This window comes from Hyperolius riggenbachi, chromosome 9 (assembly GCF_040937935.1).
Source record: "Hyperolius riggenbachi isolate aHypRig1 chromosome 9, aHypRig1.pri, whole genome shotgun sequence".
Lineage (NCBI taxonomy): Eukaryota > Metazoa > Chordata > Amphibia > Anura > Hyperoliidae > Hyperolius > Hyperolius riggenbachi.
The window spans coordinates 218403707-218423737 of NC_090654.1; the positions used below are offsets into that span (position 1 = coordinate 218403707).

The 20031-nt window shown below is 43.0% G+C and overlaps 1 protein-coding gene and 1 long non-coding RNA gene across 2 annotated transcripts in view; one reads left to right on the forward strand and one right to left on the reverse strand.

The window, feature by feature from the left end:
• Positions 1–20031, forward strand: part of LOC137532955 (inositol-trisphosphate 3-kinase A-like) — a 144214-nt gene that overhangs the window by 116072 nt on the left and 8111 nt on the right. The window contains exons 4-5 of the mRNA XM_068254013.1: positions 9238–9442; positions 16347–16448. Of these exons, the coding sequence (XP_068110114.1) occupies positions 9238–9442; positions 16347–16448 (307 nt within the window). The remainder of the gene's footprint in view (positions 1–9237; positions 9443–16346; positions 16449–20031) is intronic.
• Positions 892–19639, reverse strand: LOC137532956 (uncharacterized). The gene is made up of 2 exons (XR_011024087.1): positions 19569–19639; positions 892–1330 (listed from the first exon to the last, which is right to left on the reverse strand). It is a non-coding gene; the product is annotated as an uncharacterized lncRNA (long non-coding RNA).

The following is a 20031-nucleotide window of genomic DNA, read 5'->3' on the forward strand; positions in this document are numbered from 1 at the left end:
CATAGTGCTCAGTATAGCTAGCATAGTGCCCCAGTATAGCTAGCATAGTGCCCCAGTATAGCTAGCATAGTGCCCAGTATAGTGCTCAGTGTTGGTAGGTAGGTAGTTATTTGCCCCCCCCCCCCCCCCCCACCCCCGGCCGCCACCACCACCAGCGCCGCTGCTGTTATTACCTTACCAGTGGCCTCTAATAGTCCCATCTCCGTCTCCGTGCAGGCATGTAAATAGTTTGCAGCAGCTCGCCCTACGGCGGCTGCTGTGTGATGATGGAGGAAGCGTAGAGAGCGGCTTCCTGTAGCGGTGATATGTATCACCATTACTATGGGAACCTCTCTCTCTACGCTTCCTCCGTCATCACACAGCTGCCGCCGTAGGGCGAGCTGCTGCAAACTATTTACATGCCTGCACGGAGAGACGGAGAGGGGAATATTGGAAGCCGCCGGTAAGGTAATAGTAGCAGCGGCCAGGGGGACATGACTCGCAAGCAACCCGACCCCCCAACTTTTGGCCCACTTTTGGGGGGTCAAAAATTCGGCTTGCTTGTAAGTATATACGGTATCTACATTTTTGGATTGCACACCTCACACATTTGCTTTAAGGTAGTGTTTGAGAACTTGAAGCCCCATCTACACGCTACGATTCTTTATACGATTCAATTACGATTCTATTTACGATCCGATTAAATCCGACATGTCCGATCAGGATTCGATTCAATTCAATTCGATTTGCCATTGTTTTGCAATGGCAAATCGAATTGAATTGAATCGAATCTTGTTCGGACATGCCGGATTTAATCGGATCGTAAATAGAATCGTAATTGAATCGTATAAAGAATCGTATCATGTAGATTGGGCTTTATAAAACACATTTATACGAAATTAAACAGACCAGTTAAATTCCAGGAAAATATTTTTATTTTACTTCTGAATAGTGCAGAGAATGTGGGGGTTATTGTTGGTGTCTTTGTTCCCAGTGAAGACATTTCTACCCATTTCCTGTCACTGGCACCACCGTGGACTATCTTTGCTTTAATATGAAAGGTGGCTGTTCCAAGGACAAGAAGTGAAGGACCCCAATAAAACTAGGTTGGGAATCCCTCTGAAAATGGTGACTTGACATTCCCTTTAAAGTTTAAACAAAATACTGTTATGTAAAGATCAGTCTTCCTCCTGGCCTCCCATCCGCATGGCAGTGTTTTTTCCGCCTGTTCGATGGCAGCTGCAAGGGGTGACATGATCACGTTCTGCTCATCTTTATACCCGTACATGATGCACTTCTGAGATCGGGCTGGAGTTGTGTAACAGATCTGCAATAAACAGCCCTTTCCTGGCTGAAAGGAAAACAGATGAACTCAGTTATGCAAAAACCACAGAAATCCTTTGCATAAGATTGCCCTCCTTATAACACAGATAACACAACCACACTTGAAAGGTAAAATAATAATTGTGCTCAGCATTAAAGGACCACTATCGCAAAAAAAGTAGACAGTTAAAATCTGACAGAACCGACAGGTTTTGGGCAAGTCCATCTTCTCATGGGGGATTCTCAGGATTTTCTTTGTTTTCAACAGCATTTCCTGAACAGCAGTTGCACAGTCTAACTGACAAAATAGTGTGCAAGTGATTAGGGAGGCTGGCTGGTATCTTACTGTTTTGGCAGTTAAACTGCTGTTCAGGAAATGCTGTTGAAAACAAAGAAAACTCTGAGAGTCCCCTATGAGGAGATGTACTGGCCTAAGGGCCCGTTTCCACTAGAGCGAATCTGCATGCGTTTTCTGCATGCAAATTCGCATAGCCAATAATAGTTAATGGGCCTGTTTCCACTTGGCCAAAAATCTGCGTGGTGTGCGCAGTGCAGTAAAAATCTGCACAGCAGAGCCATCAGAGTTCGCACACCGCTAGTGTGCTATTCACCTGTAATGTAATTAATAGGAAAATTGTATGCGTTTTCGCCATGCGATTTTCCATGCGTTTTCGCGTACGTTTTAGTGTACCAATCAATGTTAAAGCTTACCGGCATTGGCATAGTTAAAATAGCGCACATACAAAAGTCTGCAAACCCCGAGCGTTTTCGCGTGAAAATCCGCATACAAATGCGTACGAATCTACATGCGGATTCGTTTATGCGTTTTCCACACCAAAATCACACCGCACTGGTGGAAATGTAGCCTAAAACCTGTCAGTTGTGTCAGATTTTAACTGCTTACTTTTTTCGTGATAGTGGTCCTGTAAGAATCAAGACTGTGCATTAACACAGAAAATAGTCTGCCTGTATCAGCAGAGCTGTGGAGTCTGAGTCGGAGCAATTTTGGGTACCTGGTTTGCCACTAGAGGCACAATTATCACAGAGGCATATTTATAAGTGATGATTAACTGGCCCTTATAAATAGCAATACCGTTTTATATTTGTGAAGACATGCAGATTTAAAGTGTTATTTGCCAAAGTGTTTTTCTAGTTAAAAAACAACAACATACAAATAGCTGCAATATGCACAACTATTCTGTTGCTGCCCCTGCATGGCTGAATTGTGTATCATGATGTATAAAAAGTGCCATGACTAACCAGTGGGAGAGGTGGCTGAGTCTTGCTCTTCCCCACTGAAAACAATGGCCATGACTGGTGTCAGGAGTTGACCTAAGTCCGTCAATGCAATGAGGTTCACAGAGAGGAAACCGTAATGACCATGGTCATCGCATCACACTGTGGGAGGGGTTTCACCACAATATCAGCCATGCAGACCCCTCTGATGATCTGTTTGAGAAAAGGAAAAGATTTCTCATGGCAAAGGGGGTATCAGCTACTGATTGGGATGAAGTTTAATCCTTGGTTACAGTTCCTTTTTTAGCTACCTAAAAGGTGAGGAGCTGTTTTATGGAAGAGATGCAATATGGCACCAGTAAACAGTCTTATTGCATTTCTATTAAAAGCAAGACGTTTTGAATTGGGATCCGCCACTCTCGTTCCCTTGCCTGTCTTTTGCCGGATCTGGTACCATTAAACCAGCATGGACCGCTGGTAATCTTGCTGCACTTTACAAATATTGTTGGATCATTTTACAAAGATTGCTGGACTTTAAAAAGATTTTCCAGAACTTTGGATTTTTAAAAACTCGGCGGGTGCTCGATCATTTCACAAACTGTCTCAGCACTAGTTATTTTAAAATCGTAATCCCTTTTAATTTTGCTATTCAAAGCTTTGTTCATTTGTTATATGTTTTGACAATTTTCTGTATTAACTTTTAAACATGATTTTAAATTAAATGGTAATCTATTTCAGGGGACATTTAACATTGGGGTACAGCGTCTGGTCGTCGAGGCGGCCGGGTGTGGCAACAAAAGGCCGATTCCTGATCAATTTCAGCATGAAATTGATCAGGAAACGGCCTGTGGTATATGGGCAGCCAACAGATCTCTCTCTAATCAGATTCGATTAGAGAGAGATTTGTCTCTTGGTCGAATCTGCCCATCATTGCTATATGCCGGGCTGCCTACAGGGCATCACAGGTGATACTGCAGTATGGGGCCCTAGTGAGTCTGGGGCCCAGCGAACAATGCCACAAACATGGGCCCTAGTAAGTCTGGGGCCCAGCGAACAATGCCACAAACATGGGCCCTAGTAAGTCTGGGGCCCAGCGAACAATGCCACAAACATGGGCCCTAGTAAGTCTGGGGCCCAGCGAACAATGCCACAAACATGGGCCCTAGTGAGTCTGTCACAGAATGTACAGACTGTTGGCAGGTGTGGCTGTGTTTTCCCCGGCTAGCTGATTTTGTATAGCGATTTTGTCATGCTTGTGCTTTGCCATTCTCATTTCAATGAATGAGAATAGCATTGCAATTGCTGAGAAAATGCGTCACAAATTGCAAGTACTGCTCGAGTGTAATGCCACAGGATTACATGTGTCACATCGCTTTGCTGATTGCCAGTGATCACCTTAACCCTCTGGGCGATACAATTAGATCGCCCAGGAGGGGGCGCAGCACATTTTTTTTATTTTTTAAATCATGTAGCGATCCCAGGGCTCGCTACATGATAGCCGCTGCGCAGCGGCATCCCCCCACCCACTCCGATCGCCTTCGGCGATCAGAGTAAGCAGGAAATCCCGTTCAGAACGGGATTTCCTGCTGGGCTTCCCCGGTCGCCAGTCCCGATCCACCCCTCAGCGCTGCCTGGCACTGATTGGCCAGGCTGCGCTAGAGGTCGGGAGGGGGGGGGGCTGCGCGGCACGGCAGGTAGCGGCAGATCGGCGGAGAGCGGCGGCGATCGGAAGTTATACGCAGCTAGCAAAGTGCTAGCTGCGTGTAACAAAAAAAATGTATGCAAATCGGCCCACTAGGGCCTGAGAACTCCTCCTGCGCGACATGCCCCGAGCTCAGCTCGGGATTATCGCTCAGGAGGTTAATGAGACACTGTAGCGAAAATAAAATTATGATATAATGATTTGTATGTGTAGAACAGCTAATAAATAAACCATTAGTAGCAGAGACATAAGTCTAATATTGTTTCCAGTACAGGAGGAGTTAAGAAACGCCAGTTGTTATCTATGCAAAAGAGCCATCGAGCTCCACGACTTTCAAAGTCGAAGAGAGCTCTGTCGTCTGAAGTTCATTATCTCAAGTGTCAGTCACTGTATTTTCTTTTTCTCTGCAGAGAAGGGTTCAATAGTTCATGAGCCTGCTCTGTAAATCATTTAGAATGCTAAGTAGTGTGTAAAAAGCAAATATTAGAGAATGATGCAATGTTATAAAAAAAACACTATATAACTGAAAATAAAAATTTGAGAATATTTTATTTGCTATTAATGTTCTAGTACTACACAACCAATCTTTATATCATACTTTTTTTTTCTCTTAAACCACTTTGTCCTCCTGGACGTAGAGCTACGTCCAGGAGGCCATGTGTGCTCCTGCAGCCGATCGCGCACGAGCACACTTGCTCCCAGTCGCGGATCGTTAGCCCAGGAATCAATGAATCGGGCCATGGTGCCCGATCACTGATTCCTCTCTCCCGCAGAAAAAGCGACAGCTTCTCTCGGAAGCCTTGCTTTTTCTGCCTCCTACGTCCCTCTAAGCGTAACATGTACGCTTAGAGGGCCGTAAGAGGCAGAAAAAGCAAGTGAGTGATGTCATGTAAACAAACCTAAGGTTGCCATCTCGTGGCCAAAAAGTAAAACTACATCTACATTACAAATATATATATATATATATATATATATATATATATTTACATTAAAAAAATATTATTTACATCCCACCCTCCCAAAAATACCCAAATAAAACATTACAATAAAAAAAAACACATAAATATTTACCTAAGGGTCTAAACTTTTTAAATATCTATGTAAAGATGAAATATTTCTATTTTTTTTATTATAAGCTTGTAGTGATGAATGCAAAACGGAAAAAATGCACTTTTATTTCCAAATAATATTGTCGCCATATATTGTGATAGGGACATAATTTAAATTGTGTAATAACCGGGACGAATGGGCAAATACAATACGTGGGTTTTAATTATGGAGTCATGTATTATTTTAAAACTATAATGGCTGAAAACTGAGAAATAATGAATTTTTTCCGTTTTGTTTTTCTTATTCTTACTGTTAAAATACATTTATAAGGGCTGGTTCAGACGGGCGTTTTTGTGGCGTTTAACGCAGCGTTTCAGACGCAGCGTTTTTTGGGATCTACTGCCATCCCATGCAAGTGAATGGGAGCGTTTAGAGCTGGCTTTTGCAGGCTTTCATGAAAGCCTGGCAGTAGATCCCAGCGTTGCGTCTAGTCTCAAAAGCAACATGCTGCTTTCAGAGGCAGTAAACGCGAGGAAACAATAGCAGAGACCAGAACTGCTAGCCTTGAACGCTTTTCAAAAGCTTTCAAAAGCTAGCTTTTAAACGCTGGCGTTTAAACGCTGGCGTTTGAACGCAATGCCAAGCAAAAGCTCAGCAGACGCCCGTGTGAACCAGCCCTAATAAGGTAGCTCTTAGCAAAATGTACCACCCAAAGAAAGCCTAATTGGTGACGGAAAAAAGATCTAGATCAGTTCATTGTGATAAGGAGTGATAAAGTTATAGGCTAATGAATGAGAGGTAAACATTGCTTGGATGCATAAAGTGAAAACGACTGAGGGCTGAAGTGGTTAAATATAGGGGATTCACCTTAAATATGGGGGGAGGGGAGAGAGCGAGGGGTCAGTAGGTTTTCGAAGTATGGGGCCCAGAATTTTCCGATTGCAGCCCTGGCTAGTTGTATGGTTACATTAAGTCATACATTCGAGATTGTATTGTGTAGGGAGTAGGACACTCCAACCAATCCAGCTTAGTGCTTTGTGCACAGTGAGGAAGGCATTCCAGGGACTCCCAGTAGCTGGGGCCAGAATTGCAGCTGCACCAGAGGGAACAGGATTGGGGAATGTTGTCACATTGGTGAATCCTGATTTAAAACTCATTGCATTTACTGATGGCCAACAGGGTACAATACTCTACTGCTATTTCTATAAGTACCGAAAGTGATGGTGGAGAGATTATATTTAATTGAAACATTACATTTTACTCCTTTAGCATTTTCTTATAAATAGTGCCTATAGCTGAAAATATTACAGTTCCCTAAGCTTTGCAGTAAGTGACTCTCTGGTGTAAGCATATCTGTCACAATTGTTACATTATGTACATAGTGGGGAGGTTGACACAAATCAGTAGTAGTAACTTCTCTATACAGTGGGGAAGTCTTCAGTCTGGTTAGAGAAGTGTTACATTGATAACTTACAAAAGTTCATGTTATTGGACTCTAACCTGTTATGGGAATAGCAACTGAAACAAAGTTGCCCATACAGTGACTCACAGCTGTCCAGCGGCAACTGTCCCTGCTTTGTTCATGTTCACACAGTATGCAGTGCAGTGCATTCCAGCTGCAACTGTCCCTGTTTTATTCATGTTCACACAGCATGCACTATATTCCAGCAGCAACTCTCCCTGCTTTGTTCATGTTCACACAGCATGCTGTGCAGTACATTCCAGCGGCAACTGTCCCTGCTTTGTTCATTTTCACACAGCATGTTGTGCAGTGCATTCCAGCAGCAACTGCCCCTGCCCCTGCTTTATTCATGTTCACACAGCATGCACTATATTCCAGCAGCAACTGTCCCTGCTTTGTTCATGTTCACACAGCATGCTGTGCAGTACATTCCAGCGGCAACTGTCCCTGCTTTGTTCATTTTCACACAGCATGTTGTGCAGTGCATTCCAGCAGCAACTGCCCCTGCCCCTGCTTTATTCATGTTCACACAGCATGCACTATATTCCAGCAGCAACTGTCCCTGCTTTGTTCATGTTCACACAGCATGCTGTGCAGTACATTCCAGCGGCAACTGTCCCTGCTTTGTTCATTTTCACACAGCATGTTGTGCAGTGCATTCCAGCAGAAACTGCCCCTGCCCCTGCTTTATTCATGTTCACACAGCATGCACTATATTCCAGCAGCAACTGTCCCTGCGTTGTTCATGTTCACACAGCATGCTGTGCAGTACATTCCAGCGGCAACTGCCCCTGCTTTGTTCATTTTCACACAGCATGCTGTGCAGTGTATTCCAGCGGCAACTGTCCCTGCTTTGCTCATGCCCACACAGTATGCAGTGCAGTGCATTCCAGCAGCAACTGTCCCTGCTTTGTTCATGTTCACACAGTATGCTGTGCAGTGCATTCCAGCGACAACTGTCCCCGCTTTGTTCATGTTCACACAGTATGCAGTGCAGTACATTCCAGTGGCAACTGCCCCTGCTTTGTTCATGTCCACACAGTATGCAGTGCATTCCAGTGGCACCTGTCCCTGCTTTGTTCATGTTCACACAGTATGCAGTGCAGTGCATTCCAGTGGCAAGTGTCCCTGCTTTGTTCCTGATCACACAATATGCAGTGCAGTGCATTACAGTGGCACCTGTCCCTGCTTTGTTCATGTCCACACAGTATGCAGTGCAGTGCATTCCAGCAACTCTTCCTGCTTTGGGCATATTCACACATTGTGCAGTAGCATACCATCATTTGTACAAGGACAATAAAAAGGTGTAAGGCTGCCACTTATGTGCTGTCTTTCTCTGACACATTATCACACAGCACTGCACGTTTTGCTGCAAAACGCAGTGTAAGCAAAAAACACTCCATTGTTTCCTCTACATTTTTAAAATCCCGATCGACACTGTTATAACCTCACATTTATAAAAGCAGGAGCGGGTTCTGTTTCCTGATAATCAAACTTCTAAAAATGGAGAATTGCAGAAGCGGTAATTTGAGTCCCCATTCACTAGCACTAGAAAGAAAAAAGAGGCTACCTTATAGATCCATTGTTCACAAATGAACTATTATGTAAATGTAATCTGAAGTGAGTAGTGTATGGAGGCTGCCATATGTACTTCCCTTTATACAATACCAGTTGCCTGGCAATCCTGCTGATCTCTTTGGCTGCAGTAGTGTATGAATCTCACAAACAAGCACGCAGCAAATCCAGTTATAATTTTGTCAGAACATCTGACCTGCATATGCTTGTTCAGGGTCTATGGCTAAAAGTATTAGAGGCAGAGGATCAGCAGGATAGTCAAGCAACTGGTATTGTTTAAAAGTAAATATGGCAACCTCCATATCCCTCTCACTTCAGGTTCCCTTTAAAAACTGCCAAACAATCTCATTGACTTTAACTGCAGCCAAGAACCACCATCAATTGGCAAAGTGGAGAACAGAGTGTTTGACAACAACATCACTGTTCTCCATTATATCCCAAGGTGGCTGTGCCAGTAAGAAAGTGGCATAAGCCATGGACCCATATAAACTGACAATCGGGACCGATCGCTTTGTCAAATGTCCCTTCAGCGCGTGACAATAGATGTGTGAGGTGTGTCATGGGCAATATCCTGACAACGCTTGCCCACACACAGATATCTGCCAACACGTTTTTTTCTAAGTACAGACATGGTCCACATGTTAGTTCTGCAAACTAACTTTACATTTAACCCTGTCTGCGCAAGGTCTATGTCAGTTTCTGCCATGCTCCTGGCACACTAACACAATGTTCCAAACACAAATATAAGGGGTGCCAGTAGGTGGTCTCTTTTATAATGTGTTAAGCTAAAAAATGCCATTATTTTCATCTTATAAATCGCCCCCTGACATGTCTTCTGCAGACACAAGATTTTGAATCTATGTCCAATTTTGTAGACCTAAACTATACTTTTCTTTCTTTGTTCCTACAGGACGTATTTGGAAGATGAGTTGACAAAAGCCAGAGGAAAACCAAAGTTAAGAAAAGACATGTATAAGAAAATGATTGAGGTGGACCCTTTTGCTCCCACAGAAGAGGAGAAAGCTCAGCAAGGTGTGACCAAACCCCGATACATGCAGTGGAGGGAGACCATAAGCTCAACATCCACTTTGGGCTTTCGGATTGAAGGAATAAAGGTGAGTTTTTCCTAAAGATACTAGGATGTTATCCTGTATTCTACACTACCAGATAGTAGTGTTGTACACTTAGAGCATACATCCATGCCAAAAAATGGTTGCTGCAACTAATAATTGAATATTATGTTCCAGTTGTAAGGAAATGATAACATTAAGAATCTGTATAACTTTACTGCCAAGGCAATGCAGTGCCACAGACACTGTCACTTTCCCCACGGGACCCCTAATTTAGCCAGCTTTCCTCCTGAGTTTTCACACAGCAGATTTTTTTCCCTGTTGACCCTGGTAGCAGTGGTTGGCCTGGGCTCTTCCAGGTTGTTGAGCCTAGGGGGTCACTGGTCCTCATCTGAGGGTCCCCCCAGGGCCTCTGGGCTGCCACCCCCCTAGTTATTGACAGACTACTTTGCTGCTAGGGATTGCAGTAAAGCTGATTACGGGCCAGTGCACACCAAAAAGTGTAACGCAACCGTTCAGCGCGTGTTGAAGTGATTTTTCTAGGAGATTCTATGCATGTGCCTAGCGATTTTCTGATCATGCCTAGTGATTTTTGGAGTGTTATGGTGTAGCCTTTTTTATATTTTGTTACAGTAGAGCTGTAACTGAACAGCTTCTGTAACAAAAAAACTTAGTAGATCGTACTGATCTAGTTCTTTTCAGAGCGATTTTCCACTTTCCTATACTTAACATTGAGGCTGAATCGCCTCATTAATCAGCAAAAAATGCTGCAGGATACGCGTTTGGGAAAAAAGCTTATCGCTCTGGTGTGCTCCATCCCATTCAAATACATTAGCCAAGCGCTTTTCAAGGTGGTGGAGTTTTTAAAAGCGCTCAGAAGTGCTCTTGGTGTGCACCAGCCCTAACTTTGGATTTTCACTTTGGCTTTCATCGTAATCCCTTGATAACATTATTATTCTTGATTCTTTTTTAATTATTTAATTATTTTTTAACCACTACGGTGGCGTAGTAGTTAGCGCTCTTGCCTTGCAGCGCTGGGTCCCTGGCCAGGTCAACATCTGCCAGGAGTTTGTATGTTCTCCCCGTGTCTGTGTGGGTTTCCCACAGGCACTCTGGTTTCCTCCAACATCCCAAAAACATACAGATAAGTTAATTGGCTTCCCCCTAAATTGGCCTTAAACTATGATACATGCACTACAGGATACATACATAGACATATGACTATGGTAGGGACTAGATTGTGAGCCCCTCTGAGGGACAGTTAGTGACAAGACAATATACTCTGCACAGTGCTGCGTAATATGTTGGCACTATATAAATACTTAAATAAATTATAAATACATATTTTAAGGATGCCATACACAATGCCTTACCGCATATAATGCTTTCTGTTTATATTGGGCATTAAAAGTTCAGGATGGATTATATGTGTAGAGATCACTATGGGTGATAAGGTAGTATTTAAAAAAGGGTAATAAATAAACAAATACAAACTGGATACAGCATGCCAGAATTGTAAGCTAATTATTTAGAACATTGCTGTCCAACCTCATGGACATGGAGGGCCATGTTTGTTTAGACTACATACATTTGACAGTATTTCACCTAAGAAAATTACACATAATTGGCAGCGTAGTGCATCAATCTTGCTTGTGAAATATGATGCAAAGTCATCAGCTGACAGACATGTGGTAGGGGGAGGGGGCGGGACAAAGTAAGGGAGTTAAAGGTGTTAAACAATTATTTTGGGTTGTGGGACTGTGAGAAAATGATTGAAGAGAAATAAGACTGCTTGGCAGGGGTGAGGGTGTCCCTGAGCTCCTGCATAGTTTGTTTATAGTGATGAAAGTCCTCTACGGCAGTGCTCTTTCTCCAGCACCTTTCTGCTACCCTGGAGTGCCTTTTCAGTTGTTTGATGGGTTTAGTGAGCCAGGGTTGCCGGTTGGTTCGGTGAGGGCGGGCCGCGGTGAGTGGGGCAGCTAAATTCATGGCAAAGGAGACTACACTAAATAAGTGACTGGATGCTGCCTGCAGGTCAGTGTAGGAAGACAGAGTACTTGGGGGTTGCAAGGCCTCAGCCAGGGAATTCAGATCCAAGTTGCGGTAATTCCTGCATAGGTCTGTATGTTGTGGTGCTGGAGGAGGTGACGGTAGAGAAGAATTGATTGTGAAGGTAAGAAGGTTGTGGTCTGAGATGGGAAACAGAGTGTTATAGAAGCTTGAAATAGAGCAGAGGCGGGTGAAGACAAGGTCTTTGTGGGTGGAAGTGGAGGACCATTGGGAGAGGTCAAACGAGGAGGTGAGAAAGAGCAGTTTTGTGGCAGTAGGACAATTGGTGTCGATGGGTATCTTGAAATCGCTAATGATGATAGAGGGTATGTCAGTGGAGAGGAACTGGAGAAGCCATGGCGAAAAGTGATCTATCAAAGTAGAGGCTGGACCGAGAGGGTGGTAGATGACAGCAATCTGAATGTGGTATGGAGTTATGTATGTAGGTATGTTGTGTATGGTAGTTTGGAGTGTTACCTCAAAGTACACATCATTTAGCAGCATTTCCCTTAAAAGTACACATAAATTGCCAACACCTCAATACAAATAACTAGGCAGCGGTTGACCCAAACATACACATATTTAGGCGTGTTTCCCCCCTAAAAAAATCTAATTCTGCACTGTTACTCCCCCCCCCCCAAAAAAAACCCCCACACCATTTAGCAGCATTTTCGCTAAAAAAATACAATTTACCGGCATTCTAACGTCTTAAAACGTCTGCCTGTTAACGGCAACATGACGTTTTAATACGTCGCGCGTTCCCGACGCCATTTCTGTCGGGATTCCATGTTGAGCGATTGGGGAAGAGGACAGAGCGGTCCTCTACCCAATCGCAATGCCTGGAGTGAATGGACGTCCATTCATAAAACAGGAAGCCATTGTATTTAAATGTAGAAAAACAAAAAGTGATCACTTTCCATAATGGAAAAGTGTTCATGAGCGCCATCTTGTGGCCAAAAAGTAAAATTACACATACAGACACATTACATACTTAACCAATACTAATAAAATTAATAACTTGCATTACCAAAGCCTTTTTTATGAGGGAAAATTACTTTTACTTTACTACATAGGGGCTTGTAATTATGGACCGGACAAATGAAAAACAAAAAAGAAAAATAACACCTATATTTCAAAATAATATATTGTCATCATACATTGTGATAGGGACATAATTTAAACGGTTTAATAATCGTGACAACTGGGCAAATAAAACGTGTCTGTTTTATCCACAGGAAAACGTTTAATTTTAAAACTATTGAGGCCAAAAACTGAGAAGTAATGATTTTTTTCCATTATTTTCTTATTTATCCCATTAAAACACATTTAGAATAAAATAATTCTTAGCAAAATTTACTACCCACAGAAAGCCTAATTGGTGATGAAAAAAACGAGGTATAGATCATTTTCTTGTAATAAGTAATAATAAAGTTATTAGGGGAAAAAAAGGAGGCGCACTGACAGGTGAACATTGCTCTGGTCCATTAGGGTAAAAACCTTTGGGGTGAACTGGTTAAGCAACATCCCCCCCCTTCAAAAAACGCATAAGGCGGCATTTCCTCTCTTGAAAAACACATTATGCAGCATTTCCCACATAAACCATATTAGGCAGAGTTCCCCTTTACTTATTATTTATCTTTCCCCTAGCTAGTGCCCCCTAATATTCCTGGTGTCAGTGGCGGCACCTGGGTAGGATGGGAAAAGTACACGCGGGTGAGCTCTGGCTGGCCCATGGGCCTTCAGATGGACAAGGCTGTTTTAGATGATTAGACATATATTTTTGTATTTTGTTTGAGTTTGAAATTGCTTGCATGAGCATATTCCTCTGCTTGGCTTTTTATTTAGTTTCTCTGAGTTAGTAGGATGGCTTGCAGAGTGTCTTATTTTGTACAGTACAGTCTAAGCAAAAAACTGTATTCCTCTCATGGTCATAATTGTCTCTGGGGAATCCATTATTGGAGCATGACGGCATCATTTTGCTTGTAAAGGGCAGAAGTATGAGGCTAAACTGGTAATTCTGCTAGGAACATCCATCACCCAAAGTCTGTATGTGAAGCAGTAAACTGCAAGCACGTGAATATTAAACCAGCTTTGGGGAGAATTTGCATTTACATTTGTTCAGTTCCTTTTTGTCTTCTCATAACTTAGAGAAAAAGTCCAGCTATTTCCAAAATGTTGACATACTTTTTTGAGAAGTGTGTGTACTTGTCATTCCATGCAATCAATCTTACTAACAATAGGTTTCTTGTACCACAAGTACTTCTGTATGCAAAAATAAGATTATTTAGCTTTTGTGATGCTTTACAAAGTGCAGTATCAGCTAGACAGAGAATGCATTATACAAATTGTATATACTTCACACACAGGTCCCATAAGTTCAGCCAGTCTGCACAAGCGCAGTGCGCTCCCTCCGTCTCTCTCCGGCGGCTGGAAGTTCTGTGCCTGCGCAGCACTATTTTCCACCGGAGAGACGGAGGGAGCGCACTGCACTGTGCTTGCACAGACTGGCCGAACTTACGGGACCCGTTAACAAAGACAGAGAATATTGAGGACGGCGGCGTGGGAGCGATCCATGTGGATGGGGCTGGAGGAAGCCCCAGGTATGTATACAACTTTTCAGTTTTGTCGTCTCTGGTACACTGTAAAACCAGTGACTATTGCCTTTTAAAGCTCCCTTGATCCAGAGTTGATATAGATGAATTCTGCCTGGCTCACATCTGGTGATAAGCAAAGCAAGCACATTTAGTGCGACATTTCATTATATCTGGATTCGTTTTGCATGCTTATTTGTTTTGCGTGCTAAACTGCATCCATAAAATTGGGAACACTGAACTATATTGTATTGTTCCATAAGGGTTTGGCAACACCCTTTCACCCTTCTTGGGTCCAAACATTCCTCAGAGAAGAGGGTGGACAGGAGAGTGGAGGGGAAGGTGTGTCTTGGATATTACTCTGTGGCCTCACTAATCGTCTTGTTCATGGATTTCCACTCTTCGGGATAAGGATTTGGATGTTGTTGCTGGAAGCTTATTAGTAATTTCTTGCTGTGAGAATGACGTCACGGAAAGGAAAGGCATTTTCTGGAAATGATAGTGCTGCCTTGCTTATCCAGTCATGCACATGTCAGAAACAAATTCCATAGCGTGAGACAGGGAGTGGTTTGATTTCTACCATAAGATATGATAAACTTATACTTTTAGTTAGAAGAGGGAGTGGCGAGTTAAAAAAACAGCTGATTCTGGAATTCTGAGTACTTCCTCATTAATCTATGTGTGCCCCCCTCCCCCAGGATAAGCCCCTTCCCCTGTGTGTAGTGGATGCGATAAATTCTACTATAAGGGCTGGTGCTCAACAGAGTGGTTCTGGAGCGTTTTTTAGACGCTTGCAGGGGGAAAACCACTTGGCTAATGAAAGTGAATGGGATGGTGCACACCAGAGCAGTTCGTTTTTTCCACAAACGCAAACTCGGCGGCTGCAGAATTTTTTAGATTTCTGAGGTGTTTCTGCCTCAATGTTAAATTATAGGAAAGTGGAAAACCGCTCTGAAAAACGCTACATCAGAGCGGTTTTCCAGGCGTTTTTGTTACAGAAGCTGTTCAGTAACAGCTTTACTTTAACAATATTTGAAATCTGCTACACAAAAACGCTCCAAAAAACGCTAGGCATGTTTAGAAAACCTCTCTGAAAACATGCCTACAATCGCTCTGAAATCTGCTTCAGAAACCTCTAACTTTTTGCAGATCTGCTATAGGTTTTTGGTGTGCACTGGGCCTACAACATGACTAGCTGCTGCATGAATGGGCAGGGATGCCGATTGAGAGGGAGGGGAAGTGTGGAAATGGCAGAGCAGACTGTAGAGTTAGAAAAATATATGGAGTACACAGTTAAGATATAGTGACTCAGAGGACATTCAGGATTTTATATAGTGGACTAAAAGAAACCTAAAAATCCTGTGGAGGTGAAATCCTGCATGCAAGTGGATTCACTTCTTGGCAGCTATGTTTTAGTGGAAAAGTCCAATAAAGAACTCCATTATCACTGCTGCGCCTAAGCAATATAAATAAGGCGGCAGGATGCTTTGCATCCACCCAACATATGGATTACCACATGGGCAGTCCTCAGCAGTCTCGGTTTCCTCAAGGCCTACAGGTAAATTATATATATATATATATATATATATATATATATATATATATATATATATATATATATATATATATATATACAGAATATTATATTAGTTAAATTATAATTTAATTTTTGTATACATTTTTAATTTAATTATATTATTAAATACCATTGCTGCTCAGTGTGGGTTAAAGAAGAGCGAAGTTAATGTGGACTGCGGAATCACGATGTCAGTGGAATTTTACTGATTTATGATGTAGTTTTGGTTAGATGTAATTATGTAGATTTTTGTTTTGAGTTAACGTATATGCACACACAGAATACACATATCACACTTTTCTCCTGGTAGATTCAAAGCGCAGGAGCTGCAGCCACTGGGGCACACTCTATAGGCAGTTGCAGTGTTAGGGAGTCTTGCCCAAGGTCTCCTTACTGAACATGTGCTGGCGTACTGAACAGGAAGAGCCAAGTTTTGAACCCTAATCTCTATTTCAGAGGCAGAACCCTTAACCATTACACTATCCAGCCACTGATTAGCTTCAGAAATGAAATCCTAGTGGCCCCCAAATGTAGTTTTGTGCTCTCTCATACACTTTTTTTTTTCTTAAAGGTAACTTACAAATGTTATTCTTATTTATTATCCTATGCAGTGAAGGTTCACAGAGTTTTCATATGAGCGATTACACATCCATCCATCAGCTCTCACTAGTGTTGTTAGTTTGTATAGCTTGGAGAATGACATTTATCTGAAATATTTTCTCTGTATTCGTAGAAAGGCGACGGGACATGCAGCACAAACTTCAAGACAACAAAAACACGAGAACAAATTCACAAAGCCTTCCTTGAATTTATCGATGGAAACAAAGTTATACTGGTAAGTCCACTTTTTGAACAGAGGCTTTGTGTACTCTACGGACATTCTCCAATGCGTTTGTGAAAACTCACCCAGACATTACAGTGACAGCATCCCCATAATGTGTGGTGTGAGCAAAACACTTCAGTGAATAAGCTGTGGAAATGTGTACATAAAAGATGCATATAAAAAAGTGCTAAGCGTTTGTGATTTAATTTCCTTATTTTGCTTCCTATACGTAATAAGTACCTCCTTTAGGGCTCGTACACACATGCAACTATTCCACTCAACTATTTTCCAAACTTGGGGCTTGATTCACTAACCGGCGCTAAGCCGGTTAGTGTGCCTTATCACTTAGTGGGCACAAACTACAGTGCTAACCTTATCTGAGGTTAGTGTGCCTTATCTGAGGTTAGTGTGCCTTATCTGAACTTAGTGCCCCTTAAGTAGCTTTGTGCACACTAACAGATGCACAAAGCTACATCGCGCACTGCACCGATCGCACACTGCGACGATCACATCGCATCCGCTATACTGTACATGATGCGACCTTAAGGTCGCTGTGCACGGTGCAGTGCGCGATGTAGCTTTGTGCATCTTTTAGTGTGCACAAAGCTATTTAAGGGGCACTAAGTTCAGATAAGGCACACTAACTCAGATGAGGCACACTAACTCAGATAAGGCACACTAACCTCAAATAAGGCACACTAACCGGCTTAGCGCCGGAAAACTCTTTTTTACTCCGGCGCTAACACTTTGCGCCTGTTAGTGAATCAAACCCTTGGTCTGTTAGACAATAGTTGGGCATGTGTACGCCTGACAAACGACTAGATGAGTGACGGTTTGCCTGATCCAGTTGGCCACGTGTGTACAAGACGTTTTAACAACTTGGACTTGTTTTGTATGCGCTCCTGTTGTGCAGTCCGTCATTCCGCTTGCGCGCGCGGTATGCAAATAGGTTGGTTATTCAGTTGGTTGTTGTTTGGAAAATACAAGTCATGCAATTGGTGCATCATGCTTGGTCATGCAGTTGGTCATGTCGTGGAGTTTGTCACGTACTTTGTTGGACGTGTGTAGGAGTTTTTAGGTTATGGTATTGTATTGATATCAGATGTTTAAAGGGAGCTGGGAGAATTGTCAGTACTTTCACTTATTTTAAAAACAGCTGTATGTATTGCAAACTCTGTTTTGTTTAGAAAAGCGTTGAAATGGCTGCTGAAAAGTGATGATGGAAACTGAGAAAGAGTGGCAGCTGAACCCCATACATGCACTGGTTTTTTTTTTACCCTAACAATCATTGCTTGATCATTAGGGTGACACTCTGGCAGCCGATCAGTATGCATTGTTAATGGAGAGGGAGGAGGATACCCTGTCAGCCCTAATCATACCTTGTCAACCTTTTCAATGTGCACAAGCAGAAGAAGGGGTGCCAAGGACTGAAGCTGCAACACAACCAAGATGGAATTTGTGAGTGAGTTGGCTCAGAATCTGGCGTGTACACAGGTGTCCCGCAATCTTGTTTAAAGAGACTATACAGCCAAATTAGACATTAGATGGATCCCCTTTAGGTAAAAAGTTATAACAACTTGCCTTGTCTTCATCTTTCAAGTCTCCACCCCCCAAACGTCGACTTCTGGTGTGTAGCCCCGCCATCTTGCAGAGGAGTGCCATGGCACACTCCGTATTGGAGATAAAGAGTGCCACAGCATTCGTCTGCAAGGTGGGCGGGGCTAGATGCTGGAGCCTGGCACTTCTGGGGCATGGGGGGAGACATAAGACCCAGCAAATCATTATAACTTTTTACCTAAAGGAGATCCATCTAATGTATCTGGAATGAGAGATACTAACTCTCTACACCCTGGAAGCGGGCTAACGTAATAAATACACAATGCTAGTCTTGGGTGTGAGGTCCGTAGTCATAACACCCTGGAACTAGTCTATATCATACCATAGGAATGACACAGTATCCTAGGCTTGGGTGTGAGGTCCGTAGTCACAACACCCTGGAACTAGTCTATAGCATAACACAGTAATGACACAGTTTCCTAGGCTTGGGTGTGAGGTCCGTAGTCACAACACCCTGGAACTAGTCTATAGCATAACATAGCATTGACACAGTATCCTAGGCTTGGGTGTGAGGTCCGTAGTCACAACACCCTGGAACTAGTCTATAGCATAACATAACAATGCAAGAATAATCTAGCTCAGTGTGAATTCCCAGGTCCTCCTGGTTCCAACACACTGTGGGATCTGACTGAGGTCTGTGTGCCAACACATAGCCTTCGCAACGGCAGACAGCGTGAGACTGAGGGACGAGTAGTTATATAGTGCAGCGCTGATCAGCGCCGCCCCGTCCCCTCCAGCCAATCTGCATACATCCTGAGATCAGCTGACCAAGGGAGTCAGCTGATCCCTCTCTCTCTGTATTCCTCAGTCTATGTGGACAGGAAGGCTGTACTACATCAGACACATGTCGCCGCGCGTAAACCGCCGGACTGGACGCGGAAGTAGCCGACACGCCGTCAGAGCACGCGGCGGCTATTCCGCAATCCTTCACACGAACTTACAAATCTATTTTGTACTCCCCTGGGGCTTCTTCCAGCCCCGAGCAGCCATCTCAATCCCTCACCACAGCTCAGATGGTCCTCGGTGTCCCCCTGAGACCTGCAACGATGGCGTCCCACCGGTGGGGGTCGGCTCTTCTGTGTCTGCACTCATGAGTACAAAATAGATGTGTACGTTTGTCTCGGAAGTCATTTAAAGCCATAGACCCTGAACAAGTATGCAGATCAGATGTTTATGACATATCTGACAAGATTAGCTGCATGTTTGTTTCAGGTGTGTGATTTAGACCCTACTGACCAGAAAGATCAACAGGACTGCTAGGCAGTTGGTATTGTTTAAAAGGAAATGAATATGGCAGCCTCTATCGGTCTCACAACTTGGGTTCCTTTTAAGTCTGAAAGACCTATGCTAAGACATAATCTGTTTTTTGTGCTGGTCTCCAGACCAGTACATATGTCTGTTTGATGACATTTCTGGTAAACCTTTCACTGTTATTTTTTTGATCAGTTATAGCAATTGAATTTAATGGACGCTTTTGTTTCTTGTCTATAGATTTGCTTTGAAAAACAGACTTACATTGCAGGGTCAAAGTACTTGTGTTTAGCAGTTTATTTGCAGTTTTTGCTTGAATTCAGTCATACCTTGTCTGATGATAAGAGAAAGAAAATTAATTCCATTTAGTTTCCATGGGGATGTATAGTAGGTGCAAGTGGTGGTGATTCACATCTGAGACTTTTTATAAAAGAACTGACACAAATAATCATATTATTTTTCAAGGTTCAGTTGTACAAGTGTGTTTGCAGCAGTTGTGAGGTTACCTTGGCTGCATCTCTGCAGAAGTCACACAAGTGGGTTTACTGCTTTGGAATGGGACTTTAGTGTTGTCCAGTGTAAACCAATAAATGGGAACCCTTATACTGAAATAGCTCATGGTGATGCAGAGCCATATTATAAGGGGCTCGGGAGACTAAAAAGCCCTCTTAAGCTGGCCACTAACGGTCCAATTTCTAGCGAAAAATCGTTCGAGCGATCAGAAATT